General features: G+C 40.3%; 1 protein-coding gene across 4 annotated transcripts in view; it reads left to right on the top strand.

Moving 5' to 3' along the window:
• Positions 1–17,561, top strand: part of hspa12a (heat shock protein 12A) — a 61,104-nt gene that overhangs the window by 17,312 nt on the left and 26,231 nt on the right. For 3 of the 4 annotated variants that reach the window (XM_041947882.1, XM_041947883.1, XM_041947879.1), the window contains exons 2-5: positions 10,605–10,681; positions 11,375–11,502; positions 16,647–16,833; positions 16,992–17,096. In XM_041947882.1, the coding sequence (XP_041803816.1) occupies positions 10,610–10,681; positions 11,375–11,502; positions 16,647–16,833; positions 16,992–17,096 (492 nt within the window). In that variant the 5' untranslated portion in view covers positions 10,605–10,609. The remainder of the gene's footprint in view (positions 1–10,604; positions 10,682–11,374; positions 11,503–16,646; positions 16,834–16,991; positions 17,097–17,561) is intronic. The other variant, XM_041947881.1, reaches the window with a different exon arrangement.

Here is a 17,561-nt window from a genome sequence, read left to right as displayed (position 1 = left end):
TAGTATAGCTGCACTTTGTTGCTGTCAGGCATGGGGGCAAAATTGAGGTCAACCTGTAGAATGTCTTTTTGAACAGAGTTTGCATTTGCATGAGGAACTGGCGAGATGTCAGAAAGAGGGCATTGAATGCAGCAGACAACACAAAAATGACAGTGTGTTCATGTTAGATTTCTTGCCCAGCCTGCCTGCCAAACTTCAGTCAAGGAATCAGACGGCTGTCATCTGATGAACAATCAAGGATCTACACTTTAAAGAACAGCACAGTTAATCACTGGGTTTCTTTTAAAATTTTTACTCAAGCTTCAACAACATCCAGGGATTGCCAGGAAAAAAAACAGTCAAACATCCTAGCAAGCACTGGAAACCCACGTAAATATAAGATGTTTTCCATCCACCTGCTTTATAGATCCCAGCTTGGGATAAATAAAGTATATCTATCTATCTATCTATCTATTTATACTTTGGATTAGTGCATAAAAAATCTGAGTGGAAACACTAGAAATGTTTACAAGATATTGTAAAAAAGTTGTTTCGCTTGGCTGAGGAGGAAAAAGCCTCCATTTCACCGCAAAGACCAAAAAAATAAAAAATACCCAAACAAACAAAAAGATATTTGTGTTTTGAGGGTGCACGTAACAGCAACATTCCCAGTTCAGTCCAGATGGGGACATGTTTTGCATGTTGCTCCCTCTCTATCAGCAACAGCAGCAGCAACAGCTATCAAAAACACCGTGGGTCCGGTATGGCCCACCTTAGCTGTGCTGTCGCTATTAGCTGAAGGTGGTCCCTGAAGTAGGCCTCTTTCCTCAAACCAAACTGTCCACTACACTGCAGATGTAGTCATGCTTTTAGTTGCCACACTTTGTTCACATCATATGGGATGAATGGCACATTCTGTACTTCTAACGGAGGAGGGTGATGGAGCAGCACAACTCAGAGCAATGCTACTCGTTTCTGTAGCTGACGCTCTCCGCTCCGATGATCAGTGTCAGTATGGTCGTTTCAACCTCGCCTATCGCTGCCCAGTGTGAGTGTTTGGATGACAGCTTTGTCAGCAGTACGGCAGGAGAGACACTATGACCAGGGCACACACTTTTGCTTTCCCTGACTGTGTGGAGATAATGAACCACACAGCATTGGTGTTCGAGGTTCAACATGAAAATGATGTAGTTATTGGAGCAGTCATGTGTGGGGTGAGCTGGACTGTATTTCAACTGGACAGGGAAGTGGATAGTAATAATAGACCAAAGAACAGTGATAATATTGAGTATTTAGAAAAACAAAAAAGCATCTGTAGATGAGAAAAAGTAGGAGCCTCAAGCACACAATAAATTGAAATACTGAAATATTTCCACAGGCAACCTAGCAGGAGTCTTTGGTTGTGAAGCAATAATTGAAACGCAGTAAATTTGTTCCTGATTAGCTTAGCTATTAGCAGCGCTGTTTTCAAACAGGAATTGATTTACAGTGCACGATAAAGGCACATTTGGTGTGAATTGGTTTGTGGATCAGTTTTAGATATTGCAGGAAGAAATGGGAAAGTAAGAAATAACCACAGTGACCTGAAGACCTGAAGGCGACAGCCTCTTATTGCAGCATACCTCCTACACACACCTATACTTTAAAAGAAACATACTTTGACTGTAGTATCAGAATAGAGGTTGAGAGGTGTATAGTTGGCCAAAGCTGTTGACCTGTATTATCTTTGGAAATTTGGATCGATCTAGCTTTCTAATATCAGTTCAAAACAATGCTTTTTACTGGACAGCTTTCTATTCTGGTGCTGTGACAGCTGCTGTCTGGGTCATGGTGCCTGAAGTGTTGCTGGTGACTCTTTCCCATGTGTGCAGGTTAAATGCATCTATTGGATTAGCTGCTCTTTTGGTCAGGCTGACCCCCGGTGAGGGTGACCTTTGTCCAGCAGATCAGAGTCATCAGAAAACTGAAGGCTTCCCTTTATTTATTGATGTAAGCCTTTTAAACTCCAAGGAACCTGTTTTCAATAGTACATAGACTAATTGATTTTAGCAGAAGTACGTGATCGTTTTACGAACATGCTCTGAGGCCCAGGCCTCTGAGTAGCAGTCATTAGGGGAATAGATGGAATGCGAGACCAACAGGAAGTCGCTGCTCCTGCTGAGAGGAGAGAAAATAAGAGTCCTCACATTCTTTTCAGCAGCACAGTCAGTGCTGCAATGTCAACATGAGTTCAGTAGGCTTTTAAAAGGACTCCAAAATATCCTGTTAAATTTAACTCTCCTCCTCCACTGTTTGGAACAGGGGGTATCTACAGCCACCTATGCTGCTAATGCTGTTAAAACATTGTGCTAGGATTGTAACAGGAAAACAAGTGAAATTTACTTCAAAAAAGGTCCCGAAACGTCTGGTTACATGATCTGCATCCGGGAACCCTGCCATCAGGACTCTGTACAAAATGTTTTAATAGAGATAAAGCCTATGGTAAGGATCATAAGAGGTCAGATCTTGAGGAATACACAGTCTCAGATCTTGTGTTAATGTCTGTCACCACATATCACACATTAAGATTTATGTCCTTTTATATAACCACTTCAATTGATATGCCTGAATCAGTATGTGACATGTGACATCCTCATTCTGTACTGAAACACATTGTAAGCTCCTGCTTCTCTATGTTGATCAAAGTGTTCTATATTGGAAATGAAACAAAACGAGAAACAAAATGAACCCAGAAACAAAAGTCCTGTGGTGTGTGATACTAGGCTGATTCATTCAGCTTACGATGGATATATCAGTTCAGTCACATGTCGGTTGATACGTAACAAGACAGTCAGTGTGTCAGTTGGTCTGCTGCTTTGATCCTGTTCAAAAAATCAATATTTCTTCTGGTAAACTAGGCAGGAGATCAGTCCGAGAAAAGCAAATAAATGAAGGTGGGGTCTGGGTTTCCTTGCTCGGAAGTGGTTGAAGCGGCTCTGATGCAGAGAATAGTTAAGAGGAAATCTTGGACGTGGACAGAGCGTGGCGGAGGTGGTGGTGGAAGCAGAAGTGCGTAGTGACTGTGACTGCTGGACAGTGTCGGATTTTAAAAGCATTCTCATTTCTCTTCTCTCAGGCTTTCTTTTTGGTCGGTGTGTGTGCGTGTGTGTGTGTGTGTGTTTGTGTGTGTGTGTGTGTGCATGCCTGCATGCGCTTGTATTTATGTATTTGTGTTTTCTCTCTTATTTCTTTCATGCTTTCTTTTACTAAAATTGTGATTGTGTCTCTTATAACATGGACGACAGTGCAGTTGTCTGTATGGATGTGCATTTGGGCTGAACAATATGCAAAACGAATCTCGTTGTGATCATTTTGACAGATATTGCGATTGTAATATGTAATATTTTATTTTCATTGAAAAAAATAGAAATGATTATGATATGAATATGATATGAAAATATGAGTTATATGTTGGGGCATTGCTGTAGCACCACAATGCTTCATTTTTACAGGCTTGTTGTGACGTAATTTACCTTTAACAAAAAATCTGCAGCTCCTGTGATTTGAATATTGCACTTGGCCATACTGTGATTTAAATAATATTCTAATTAATTGACCATCCCTAATGTGGATACCATTGTTGGACCATTCCACTCCAAAGAAGGGCGGCAATGACTATGGGGCACAGTTCGTAGAGGGGGGAGGAAGGAGAGAACGAGGCCAGTTCCAGTGGTCGATGGAAGGCAAACCTCGATGGAGGGTGCTGTGTCGATGTACAGTTGGATGTCTTTGGGCTGGCTTATGTGGTCATCATAAAAAAAGGAAATACTATTCCAAGAGGAGAGGAGGTTCCACCACAGTCTCACAGCACAACTGTGAAGGTAAAAACTGACCAAAAAGGACATTTGAATATTCCTTCTAAAAACAAACCCATCGGTTGGAACCATTCGGACTTCTATTTTGGCACATCACATCCATCAGAGGTAAAACCAATACAACGAGAGAAATGGTACTTAAAAAACTTATATTATTTCAACATAAACACACCTTTAAAAGATCTAAATATCTACATATTAAAAAATAAACAAATAAAATGGTGTCGGATTATCCTGGATGATTTCAGTGTCCTGGAAAAACAGGAGAAATTCCAGGTACTAGTGTAGTGCAATAAAAAATCCAGCCTGTGGATGAGGCTGGTGAGGCTTGATGTAGTGGCACCGTAGAGATAAGAGAGATCTCTCTACTTGCCAGAATACTTCCTGATGGTGATGTCGATGGCGCTGATGCAGTAGTTAGGTAAAGGAGGCATAGTGAATGGGCCTGTCGGGAAGCTGTCATTGACCTCATTGACCCCAGAGTAGTCTCTGGGCTCTGCAAGGATGGACTGGAGCACATGTCAAGTGTGGTGAAATGATCATTTTCTTTGTTTTACTCTCATTTGGAGCACCGCCTCAATAGGAAAACTCCTAACCAAATCAGTCTGATTTCAAAAGGTGTGACTTCTTGATGAAATTGATTTATACGCATGTCTAAATGAGATTTTATTAACATAGTGGACGTTCCTTTTATTCACGGTGGTATCACCACTGTCACAAAGACAAGCAGATTGCTTTTCATTTTCCTCAGAGCTCAGCAACTACCAAAAACACAGGATACACTGCATTTGTTTCCAAATCTCCATGAAGAAGTGATCAACTGCACTTTGGAATGAGATAGAAGATAGAAGCGTGTTAACTGAAGAGGAGAAGTGAAGGTGTAGTTTCATACGGATTAGTAACAAACAAGTGACTACAGCAGGGGTCGGGGTGGAGGGGAAGTAGAGGAAAAGATTCTTTCCTTCTGTCTTTCGTTCTATAATGGAGACATGAAAGATATGACCACCAGTCAGCCTTCAGTTTCCCACAACATCGTACCTGGTGGCATAGTGACGGTGAGGCTTATAGGAGACCAGTCTACACACTGATGGTGTCATTTTTCTTTTGCCATGGCATTGTGCAATCGACACATACTCCATAATGATGCATTAAAACCAGAAATCTTGTTTATTGCCAGTTTATGTGAGTGTGTATGATCTTATTACGAAGATTCTTTCAGGGCTCGCCAGAAAATTATTACATTTTCTATTGTTGCCATGGTGGTTGCTATGGAGTGCTATCACTGAAACCATGCAGCTTGCGTCTTGTTTGAATCATTGTTTTTGCATTGTGTATTTATCAGAGCTCTCGCTGTTATTTTATGTATGTATGTTGTGTGTTTGATGATGTTCTTTTGAAGAAAAAACACATAGTTTTCAGAGCATCAATTAGGCTTCAAAGTCGCATTTCCTGGAGTTCCTCAGTAATTTATTTTTCTTTTTCTGAGAGATGAGGCGATTTGCTGCTGCCACCCTCTGGCAAGCTACTGCTCGGGCCGTCCATTCACTCCAACACCTACCTGACCATGGCACATAATTGAATTGTTAACCAAAACAGACATTCAGCTGTGAAAAAAGCAGCACTACTGCTGTGGCCTGAGCTGCTGTACTGAGTGCACTGCATGACAGACAGGAGAGGAGACCCTTTGTTTACTGGGAAAATGTGGTGAAGTTCAACATATTTAAGTCTCTCAGGTCATAATGCTCGGTGCAAATAATTCCTGAGTTCGATGTGACAATATTCAGCTCTACACGCTGTTTTTTGCTGCTTCTCTCTTGCCGCCCTCCTTCTCGCTCCTCTCCTGATGTGGTGGATCAAGAGTTTATTTCAACCAATGATAAAATGACTGTTTCTGTGAATGGAGTCTGGTGGCTTTGGGGAGAGCGACAAAACGGCTGTTTCTGGTTAAATGAAACAGATATGACCCTGAAAAAAAGGTCTCTCTCTGTAGGGATCCTTTCCACATTATTATCAGATACTTAGAATAACAATCTGGGCCTGTCAGTGGCAAAAACAATTTTTAGTGAACATACATTGACGGTGCACAAATGCCTAGAGGGATTACATTACAGCCTGTTTTTGGCTGCCGGCTGCAGCGCTCTAGCTCAATACTGAACCAATTTCAAAAATTGTTGTCTTCATTAGTCACGTACACACAAAAACATGGGAAAATATGTTCTCTAATCACAGATAGTATTTGACTGGAAATTTCTCCCCTTTGTCCGGGACACTGAAGTCTTCTGGGACATGTGGACCAGCACCGGTTTGAAACTTAATTAAATTTAATTAAATTGGGGTCAAGCTGAAAGGAGCAAATAATTCAAGAACACGGTATAAGACATTATTTCTTGATTTTGTAATATAGATTTTTAAAAGACACGTTTATGCTGAAATAAATAAACCTATACAAGTATTATGTCTGTCGTTGTATTGGTTTGCCCTTTTTGGAATACCATTGTTATCTATCTATCTATCTATCTATCTATCTATCTATCTATCTATCTATCTATCTATCTATTGAATTAATCCAAATCCTTAATTCAATAATTGTACACAAATTGCTTTGACGTGAAAGAAAAATTAGCTCATTCAAATAACAACAGTAGTTATGTTTAGTATGCAGTATGTGCACTAGAGCCAAACCTTTTCTGGTTATGTCAGGATACAGGCTTGGAAGCCCCTCTGACCCCCTGGCTCTGGTGAACTCACAGAGCACTCAGGCTTCACACAATAACAGCTTGACTAGCTGACATCACTTTATTGGCTGAGGACTTCAGTTGTGTGGCTACACTTCTATAAACGTCTGCAACACAGTATGTTCAATTAAGAAACAAAGGTACTTGTTTCTTAAGCAACACACTACATTTATCTGGAATCTTGAATCACAAGGATCCACAGGTATTATATTTATACATACAGTCAGTATGACTGAATCACTTGTGTATGAAACTTGCCTGTATTATTTATTATTATGAGTTTTGTTATGCTGCTTTGACAACACATGGCCGGTTGTCAACAAAATGCCATAAATTACGTTCATCAGTTCATCAAATTACAAACACCAGTGTCAGCGTATAAACAGTTATGTCTCTTTAATTCATTAAAGGAAGAAACCAGGCTGCTCAGGGTGATCAGGTATCGGCCTCTGACAGGAATGTATAGGATGCTAGTTACACAACCCTGGAGAACTTTGTATCTTTATGATTCTTGGTTGGTGGCCGTGGTACAAAATTTAGGAGAGTTGCAGCCAATTGGTGGCAGTTTGAAATGGAATGAAGCCCATCCACCCTCGACACAATGCCCTTCCTGACATCCATGATGAGGGGTTGGCTAGTCGCTATAACTCCAAAGACAAGAAGAAATTTATCATGAGTGGAGAACTCCAACCAACAGTCACATGAAGTAACACGAGTAACATTACAGCTCAGATCAGTACACACAATGCAAAGGCAATGACTCAAACAAGCAAGCGACGTGGTTTCAGCCATAGCATAATACATAGCAACCACCACAGCAACAGCAGAAAACTGCATTTCAACAATTTTTGGCGAGACCTGAAAGAATCTTCACAGTAACTAAAAAACAGAAGATCATAGACATTCACTGAATGAAGATTCTGAAAATAACGCGTATTTCTCTCTTGTCTCTGTTAATGCAGGAACTACCTGCATTTTCCATTGAGAATAAAAAGAACAGCATTTTTTTGTGTCACAAAAAGAAACTTGTCAGTCACGTGACATGGGTGCAGGCAAATAAAAAAGAATAGGACTAAAAAACATCGATGTCTCACAATGTCAGAGCCAACTAGTAGGTTTTTGCGCCGTGGACACATGTAGCTGTTACACATTTTGATGTTAAAAGCTTTTGTGTTGTTAGAATGATTCAGCTTGAGTCTGTTTTCCTGAAGAACAACTTTTTGCTTGTAGCTGAGACAAAGCAGTCCCATTATTGTCGATAATAAGAATAAGAATAAGAAAATAATCAGTTGTATGCCTCTCTTCAAACTGTCTGTGCTCCAGGTAGACTTTAATCTCAGTTGCTGTTGGTCAAAGCTTCAGATATTATTTTGACAGGTTGCACAGTCAGGTTTATAGGCTAAAATGTTTAAAATGCTAAAATGAATGCAAACATACATTTCTAAGCTTAAATTATGAGTTATTACTTTGCTGGCTAGATGTATCACAGCCCTGCTCTCTAATACTTTACTACTAAGTAATGCCACACTAAATTAGTGCGTGGAGTGAAAGTGGAACAGACACTAATACCAACAGTTTCAATAGGAGCCAGCCTGTAGCCTGTAGTGATAAAGTAACCTATACTGTATATTGTTCACTGTGAGCCATTGACAGCTTCAGCCTTAAGTGTTTGACCTCTGCAGAAACAAAGGATGAGAGATGGGTACACATGTTGAGTTAAATCCAATATTAATCTTTACTCTCAAAACAAAAAATAGGTTTGACCTTCATACGAATTACAGCAGAATCTTTAAAGTGTATTTTTATGGATTTTTCAAGAATTTCAAGGCGAAACACACAGCTTTAAGCAAGTGACTGTCACGTATGTAACATACAATAAATGACCTATAACCTAAACACAACACACAGTATTGATTGGTATTAGTTTAACTCAAACTACTTTTTTTTATCCAACTGAAAGTAGGATTGAAAGAAATGAAGTTGTGGGTAAACAGTTGGCATTCACAGTCCTCAGCTGCCTGTTTAGAAACTCTAATGAAATTTCTTATTACATGGAGGTAAACAAACTGAGGCGAGCACAATAAGAAAGAACGGCTGAGCCGAACCTCATAATACAGCACTTGAGATATTATTCACTACAAGAGCAAGTTTTATTTCTCTAATCGTGATTTGATTTTTATGGCCATTGTTGGGAATAAAAACTCAAGGTTGTAAAGGTGATTTTGGGAGTGGGCTGCCAGGGATGCAGAGAGACGGGCTGGATGGAGGCTAGATGGAGTCTAGCCACAGGTGGTCTGTAATTCTGCACTGTAATTGCCTGGCAAAGTGTATTATGGGTCTTCAGACCACTCATCCACTCCGTAGGGGTGGACAAGAGAAAAGGGTGAGCGAGGCGGAAAAATAGGATGGATAACATGATGTCCCGTCGTGAGACAGTTCTACCAGACATTTACAATATGTCGAGGGAGTATTATTATTGTGTGCGTTCAAAGAACACTTTCTGTGAAGGCTATTAAGCCAGACTAATGAAAATGATGGGAGCAAATGGGGAGACAATCTCCAATTCAATTGAAATGTCATTGTGTTTTTATGACAGGTGCAACACGTTTTCTGCTGTTTGAATGGAATAGGTGTTGTCAGTCTGCAGCTCTCACTTCTCTGCCATTTACAGCCTGAGACCTTTCAGGGTTCAGGGTCAGCAAACGGCCAGAGCCTCCACAGTAATTTAGTGTTCAGTTGCTGGTCGCGGCAGCACCCGCTGTCCAACCAGAACCTCTCAGTCGTTCCTCAGTTAGGTTTCCGAGCCTCTTCAGTCACTGCGACTGTTTGATCGTAAAAAAGGCCCATTAGAAAAACTCTCCCGCTAACTACAAGGATCAAACCCATGACCTTTGTGAATCCAAGCGACCACTCGGCCTCAATACCAACTTGTTGTTCTGTCTTTCATTTGCATTTCTACTGTCTTTGTAGCTTTAGGCCCAAAGTTTGGAGCTGATTTCACTCTCTCTCAGTCAAAAAAGAAATTTAAAGGTGCCCCCAATTATAATTGACATTTTCATTTTTACTAACATTTAATAGGCAAAATTATTAAGAAAAAATTAAGAGACATTCATTCTTAGTTTCAGCCCGACTCTTGGTTCTTGGCTTGGCTACAGCTTCTCTTTGTTCAGACCATCCTCTTACAGTTAGGAATTAGACATCCAAGTCATCAAATATAATATGACAGACAATTCTTCTTCCATTTTAAAATTCTCTTTTATTGAGTTATTTCAAGGTCTATACAAACAATGTACTTATTCTCATAGGTCTGAATAGCCTCAACCACCCCAGCCTTCTACAAAACACAGTTGTAGCAGAGGGCAATAAAACTGTTAAAACACAAAATACAAGAGCAAACAATAACCAATAGAGTAAATAAAAATCCAGGTATAAATAGTAAATGTAGTACACAACGAGAGTGTTGGAGTGTGCCTTCATGATACTCGTTCACCTTCAACAAGAAAGTAAGAAAAAATAAAAAAGACAGATTCACATCTTTGCAGTCTAATAGAAAAAGCTATCATAAATAATGTCAATCCAGTCATCAATAGGTATGTCTGGTCTTAGCCACTTTCTAGTAATGAGTGTCCTGTCTGGTTAGAATGTGAAATAGATGCCCGACATGAGAGGATGTAACATTTATGAATGGCAGGGCGCCCAAATACATGGTCTCTAGTTTAAAAAGAAGTGTCATGAACCTCCTTCCAGAGAGGATTTAACAATGTGCAAACCAGATTATATGAGAATGATTTGCCTCGTAGAACCCACGCTGTTGGAAGACTTTGTATAATGTCTCTTTAAACTGAAGAGGAATATGTGTCTCCAAACTGTCCCCATGAAGCTGAACTTGAAATTTTCCACCATAGCCCGCATAAATTCCTTGTCCATTATACCGAGGTTTCCTTCATTGATGGCACCTTATCTATTAGGTTCAGTCAAAATCAAAGCTGTGTTGTCCAGTTGTGACATGAATGTCTTTCTCTGCCTTCCTCTGCAGATGCGATGGCTAATCCTTCTCCAGCAAAGAGCATGGGTGACCCTGGAATCACCCCGCTATCTCCTTCACACACTCAGGTGACTCAGTTCTCTTATAGACATGGACTCTGTTCTGTACCTGTTGCTGCTCTCTACCTGTGTGTGTGTAGAGTTAACCCCAGTGCATGTACAAGCCGTTAAAATGGTTGTTCAGATACTGGTTGACTACTACAATATGTGTCTTTGGAGATATGATCTGTCCGCTATTCATCCTTTCATCAGCTATTTATTGTTTCCTCTTCCTCATGCAAGTATCCTACTTAACAATGTTTGAGGACCCTAGCTGGAGGACCAGTTAGGGACATCGCAGCAGCAGACAGTGACAGGACACAGTCTTGAAAATACAGGAGGAATATACTCTCTGAGCCGGTGACTCCTCTGCCACTGTCCAGCTTCTATGAAACAAAATGATTTACCATGTGGTTGTTTAAAGAAAATGGTTATCCTACCAACAGTAATGATAGATAATGATAGTCTTTTCATTACCAGGTGCCAGGTATGCAGGAATGAGTTGTAACTCTTCACTGCTGCTGTGTGTTCATGTTTTTAAAATGATTGATTGATTGTTGTTCTCTGTGATTGCATTTGAACTGCTGCAGTTGATGGCTGTTGTGAATGTGTAACAGCTTTAAATGCTCGTGTGTGCAACTCTCTTGCAGAAAACAAGCAGCCAGATTCACTGTGTGCCATCAAGTGTTTAACTCTGTCTATCTGTATGTTCTCTTTGTGCAGCAGAATGACACAGACCAGGTACCGTCAGAGCCGCCCTTTGTGGTGGTCGTTGCCATTGATTTTGGCACCACGTCCAGCGGTTATGCTTACGCCTTCACTAAGGAGCCAGAGTGCATTCACACTATGAGGTAGGCCAGCACTGCAATGCAGACACTCATTGACTAGAAGTGTGGAGGTAGCCTGGGCCTCCATCAGCATAATGTTATTTTGCTGGTTGTGGCCTACCTCCTTTTAACACAGCAAAAACAAAATATGCAGGATAAAATTATCCCAGAATCATTCTAATGATTCAAAAATACCAAACACTTATTTAGCAACATTTTAATCTATCAGATGGCAGCTGATGTGTTTTTCTCATCTTTCATTGTAAATGGTTTAGTCATTAATATTCAATGTCTTAAAGAAATACTTTTTAAATTTAAGTGGCACCTTCGAGTGCTTGAAGAGAACTTGTCACTCCAATAATTTCCTCAGATTTACTGTGGAACTTTCTGTCAGAGACAAACAAACTTGCTGAATGGCCCAGGCCCGCCGTACGAGTCATGTAGATAATCTGCCCTTCTCCATGGGGGAAGACACTTGTTTGACCAGAGACTTTCTGTGTGCTATGTGTACGATTTTAGCCAGAATTTCAGTTAAAGTTGTGGTGTGTAGGGCTCAGTGGTATCTAGCAGGGAGGTGCATGTTGCCACCTCACTGCTCATTGTAACCTCACTGGTTCCCTACAGTGTTTCCTACAAAGGCCCTCTCTCGACCAGTGTTTGGTTTGTCCGTTCTGGGCTACTGTAGAAACAAGGTGCTGCAACGTTGCAGACTCCTTCCTGCTCTCTCTGTAGATATAGAGTGCTTATTCCAAAGTAACATTTTCAGGTAATAATTATGAATATTATATTCAATTTCTGCCAAAAGATCCCCGAAATCATCCACATTGGGCCTTTAAAAGGTTCAAAAGACGAACCAAAGTTATGAACAGAAGAAGTAACAGTTCTGACGTTTTGTCAAAGAATTCTTTGTATTTTGTTGCTGAGGCATCTAGTTAGCATGCTAACCAGCTAGTGTCAGCCGATCCAATCTCGTAATACCACATCGTACCTCAAGAGGTGATGGTGTGACAGTATAGCCCACTGTAAATTCAGCTGGGAGATGAATGCAGGTTTGTTACGTTTCACAAACTCCCTTTACTTTTTAGTCTAATAAGTAAACAGAAAAAACAAAATGTCAAGATAGGAATTATTATTCCACCTATTTGCCTTATGAAACAGACAAATACAACCTTTACATTACTCCTTACACCTCCATGTCTTCATCATCCCTGGAGTCAGAGTCCTGATCGGAGCTGCTGCTCTGTCTTCCTTGTCACCACACTGGCCTCCTTTGGTCTCGCAGGCTGTGTCCTGATCCCCGGCTCTGATCGTGTCATCACTTACGGTTATTTTGGTGGTTGCAGTCATGATTCCATTAAAAAACAGTCATATTTTATTATTTTAGACCAAAATGCACAATAGGCTGCAATGAAAGGCTTGTATTTAATGTAGTAAGTTTCCACATACAGTTGTAATTAATTGCTCCTTTTGAGCAAAGAAATCCAATTTGATAAGACAGATCCATATATAGAAAACGTAAAATTTGATTTAGTGTTGTAGAGGTGAGTATATTGTGCCTAAAGTGATACATCCAGTGAGAATGTAATCTAGGTGTGTGTTAGTCTTCAGTCTTAGTCACAGAGTTTTAGATAACTTCTAAGATTGGAATGAAATGAACAAGCTTTCCTCGAGGTCTTCCATCCCTCTCTCTAGTGCTGACAGAGTTTGTTGTAAGCAGTGAAAGAAACTGGACTCCCATGACCCCTCAGGTCAGCTCTGCTGCCGTCTGTGCTAGGCACCGCAGAGGTTAACAGCTTCCATCGCACCACACACTGACAGGTGTTTAGTTGACCAGCTCACATGTAATTCTTCACATTCCCTGCATCTAGAACTGCACCGCTAATATTTATGGTGTTGCAATCCATGTGTGCCCTTAAATCCTTCTAATCTAATCAAGCAGTGTAGTGTAAGTAATGATGATACTGCTGATACTGAAATGTAGAGAATCCAGAAAAATGGGGTTAACCTGTAGCACTGTTGCTAATATCTTCACCTACTAAACCTTATACCTCATGTACCACAAGTGGTTTAGCTGACTATAAAACAGGACAGTAGACTGTAATGTAGACCGTAGTTTATTATGTTTGCCGTGAAGTGTACGCTGCATTTGAAATGAATAATCCATACAAAGCTACAGCAGTACAGTCATGCACATTGAAGAAGGGTCCCTTGATGTTTTGAAACTAGTACTGCACTCTTGCAAAGTAGGTTCACAATTCCTGTGCTGTTCTGTCATCCCAGCTGGTAGGCTAGAGGGCACTTTCCAGGTTTACAGAGTGCAGACCATCAGCAGTATACAGCGCTATAGGGGAGGGATCCTTGTAATGTGTTTGCGAAGTAGATGGTACAGATGAAAGATCCAAGAACATTACATTTACACTCTCTGTTCATCACTGAACCCTCTCTGAACCAATCACCACTGCGCACTGTATGTGCAAAAGTGCCAGGTTACCAGGGCAACAAAACACATACTTTCATTTTCAGTCAGGACAGCTCCACGCACTGAATGATCAACTTCACCGTCTGTTTTAGTGTGAACTCTCATGCTGTGACAGGTTGTGTCTGCACCGGGGGTTAAGCCACGTTTTTCAATTGTCAGTTTGTACAAAGTGGGACGAACCTTTTATATAAGAAAGGCTAAGAACTGCTGTTGCAGGGAACATTTTAGACTGGGACAAGAACCAATTATATTATTTATGTTTATATTCATTTGCATTAATTATATAATGAGATGGCTGTACATAACATTACTTATTCAAAAAAGGGGAATTACTGTGAAGCAATTCTTTAAATCCAAAATCATCGGACTGTTTGCTGCAGTGATCTGATTTGGAAGTCAAACCCAGACAGCATAGCCAGATTTCTGCTGGAGAAACCAGGTTTCTAACATGCATGTGCATTACATTACCTTTAGACAGTGAATGTATTGCAGTGACAGCAGTGTGGCAGACTAAAAGGAAAAGTCATTACACATAGTTTTAGATGCTCATATTCAAAAAAGAAATTGGCTCAAAGTCCAGCTGAAATGTAAACCAACACCAACACAGTAGCCTCATTAAGTATTAATATACCCACTCTCCTTCTAAAAAGCCTCCAGGAGCATCTCTGATCTTGTTTGCAAAAAACTGTACAATATTGTCTTGAAAACCTTTAAGGAGACAAATGTCCAACACAGACCTTGAGGTTTGCCTCAGCAGTTCTTCCCCACACAGGTCATTAACTCTAACCATCATATAAAACTGAGTCACTCAGTGCTACTAGATTTTGTACCTCCAGATCCCCCTGATTATTTTGTTTAGGTGAGACTCCTCTGAAATCCTCACCCAAACAAAGGCTGGACAGAGGCTGCCTGTGTTGTGTCAGGGAGAATGGTTTTTTCAGTTTCTAGCGAGGAATTCTTCAATAGTTGTATCAGAGGGGTGGGGAGTGTCTGGTGTGCTAAAACGAGACATTTCTCGCCCTATAGATGGATCATTAGCATTCATCAGCTGTCTTCACTTCACTGAGGGAAACAAATGGAGCTGGAAGCTGATTGCTGGTGTAACATGGAAGATAGATCCTATTCTTATCACTTCAGATTCCCCTCACAGGGATGAAGCTTCCAAATATAAAAAAGGAATAAGAAATAAACTGTTAGGCAGGCTCTACTAACTTATGTTGTCTAGCCTAATTTTGCCTGCTGTTATTTTGTTTTATTTTTTTCCAACAAATCCCTTGAAAAGACCAATAGTAGCAAGTCCATCTCACAATACATCCAATATTCCTGTGGAACGAGCTCATTTGAAAATCTTCACAAGTCACAAGAAGGTTCAGTTTTTTCTTGTTCTTTTTTCAGTTACTCAACCAAGTTACTCAAAGAAGAGGAATTAGTGCATTTGTTTGGGACTATATTTTCAGTGGCAGGTGAATTCTGCTGCCCTACCTCACTGACTTTGTTGTGTAAAGTTTCTGGTTTGGTTATTTTCAGATGTGGTTTATTGCTTTTGTTTATTACTCTGATCATGTCAGTCGACTGCAGTCACGTGGACACACGTTGTCCAGTGAGTGTAGTCCATGTGTTGCATTCGTGTAGTGAGTCAACACAAAGTAATGGATGAGATAAGGCAAAAATGTTGCTTTAGATCTCAGGTCAGGTTCTGGTCTCCACTCCTGCTGGAGTCAGTCGGGTCTTAAAGACAGTTCAGTTTCACACAGTCCAGAACTCACACATTACTGGCATTATCTCCAGCATGTTAATGAAGGAACGTGTCATCCAGTGCAACACTGTGGCTCACTGATGTGTTTTTAATAGTTTTTTGGACAACAATGGAGCACAGAAGAATAAGATTTGCACACTATAGTTGTTAGACAATAAGGAAAACCTTCTGCTGCTGCTGGCCGTTCCAGGCAAAAGTGAGTTTATTGTGTGCTTCTTTTGCATGTCACACATGTAATTTTGACAAATTTTACATAAAGAAACACGCACTGCACCAACAGAAAACTGAAGGCAAAACCAAATCAGCTGTAAGCATTTACTGTCAAAATCAATAAAACTATAAATTTCTGGACTACTGGACGGGACTTTACTCCACAGTAAAGAGCGAAACAGGCATGACAACAGCAGCAGAGACACTGTCTGTATTTCAGATGAAAATGTAAGACATATCCCACCAACCACATGTTTCAGATCAGATAAAAGCTGCTCCATCCAGTTTTCCCCAGATCTCCCAAATTAGTTCCTCTTCACATCATGCGCTCTCGGTGAGATAGCCTGCATAATCCCATCATACACTTCTCCCAAGGAACAGAGATAACACTAATAGCTGACCTCCATTTGTCCAAAACTACTGTGGTAGCTCAATTAGCCTAGAAGAGAAGTCCATATGGCTTTTCTGACAGAATTAATTGACTGATGTAGAAGTCTTTACAAATTAACTGTGAATGTTACAAAATGCATTAACTGAAATCTTCTGACTTTTCACGATCCATACAGTGTAGCTTGTCATAGATGTATAACTGCATGTGCAATTGATGGAAAATAAATAGGGGTTTCACCTGGAAAATTATTATTCAGCTGACAAAGTATCAACATACAAGCAGGAATATAGATTTATGGTATATGTATTGATAACTGAGTTGTCTCCTCCTAGGCGTTGGGAAGGCGGGGACCCTGGTGTGTCCAATCAGAAGACTCCAACCACGATCCTGCTGACTCCAGACAGGAAGTTCCACAGCTTTGGCTATGCGGCACGTGACTTCTACCATGACCTCGACCCCAGCGAGTCCAAACAGTGGCTCTACCTGGAAAAATTCAAAATGAAGCTCCACACCACTGCAGTAAGGATACAAACACACTATATGCAAACAATGGATACATACATAGCAGTGTCACTTATCAGCAGCATGTCAGATCCACACAGAATTGGAAATCTAGACGTGGTTTGATTTAAGTGCTTCTTTTAGCTCTAATTTTGACATCTTCTCCCTGCACTCAGAATCTGTCCATTGACACAGACCTTCATGCAGCCAACGGGAAGCGAGTGAAAGCTCTGGACATCTTTGCTTATGCACTGGCCTTCTTTAAGGAGCAAGCACTGAAGGTAACAAATCGCTGTCAGCACATGAGCGTGTCTTGTGTTGTGTGTTTTACATGCAATTCATTTTTATTATTATTTTGATTAATTTAGAATTTTGGACTCAATCCCAGCATGAACCCTGGAGCCACTCTCCAGTTTATTCTAATGATCTATTTAAATACACACACACACACACACACACACACACACACACACACACACACACACACACACACATAAATATAAACATACAGTTGAGGAAAAAATTATTACCCCCCTATGAAATCTTAAGTTTCTTCAAGATTTTCCCAAGTGCTTTTTAACAGAGAAAGGAATTTTTAACAGAACATTTCTGAACATACTATTTTTCATTAGAAGGCACAAAATATTTATATTTGCACAACAAAACTTAATTATTTAAGAAAAAGCTAAAATGACCAGGGACATAATTATTAGCCCCCTTTAAGAAATGACCGTTTATTAAGTCAT

The sequence above is a fragment of the Chelmon rostratus genome, chromosome 11 (assembly GCF_017976325.1).
Source record: "Chelmon rostratus isolate fCheRos1 chromosome 11, fCheRos1.pri, whole genome shotgun sequence".
Classification (NCBI taxonomy): Eukaryota; Metazoa; Chordata; class Actinopteri; order Chaetodontiformes; family Chaetodontidae; genus Chelmon; species Chelmon rostratus.
Note: the sequence above shows the minus strand (reverse complement) of the source record. Positions and strands in the feature narration are given on the sequence as shown.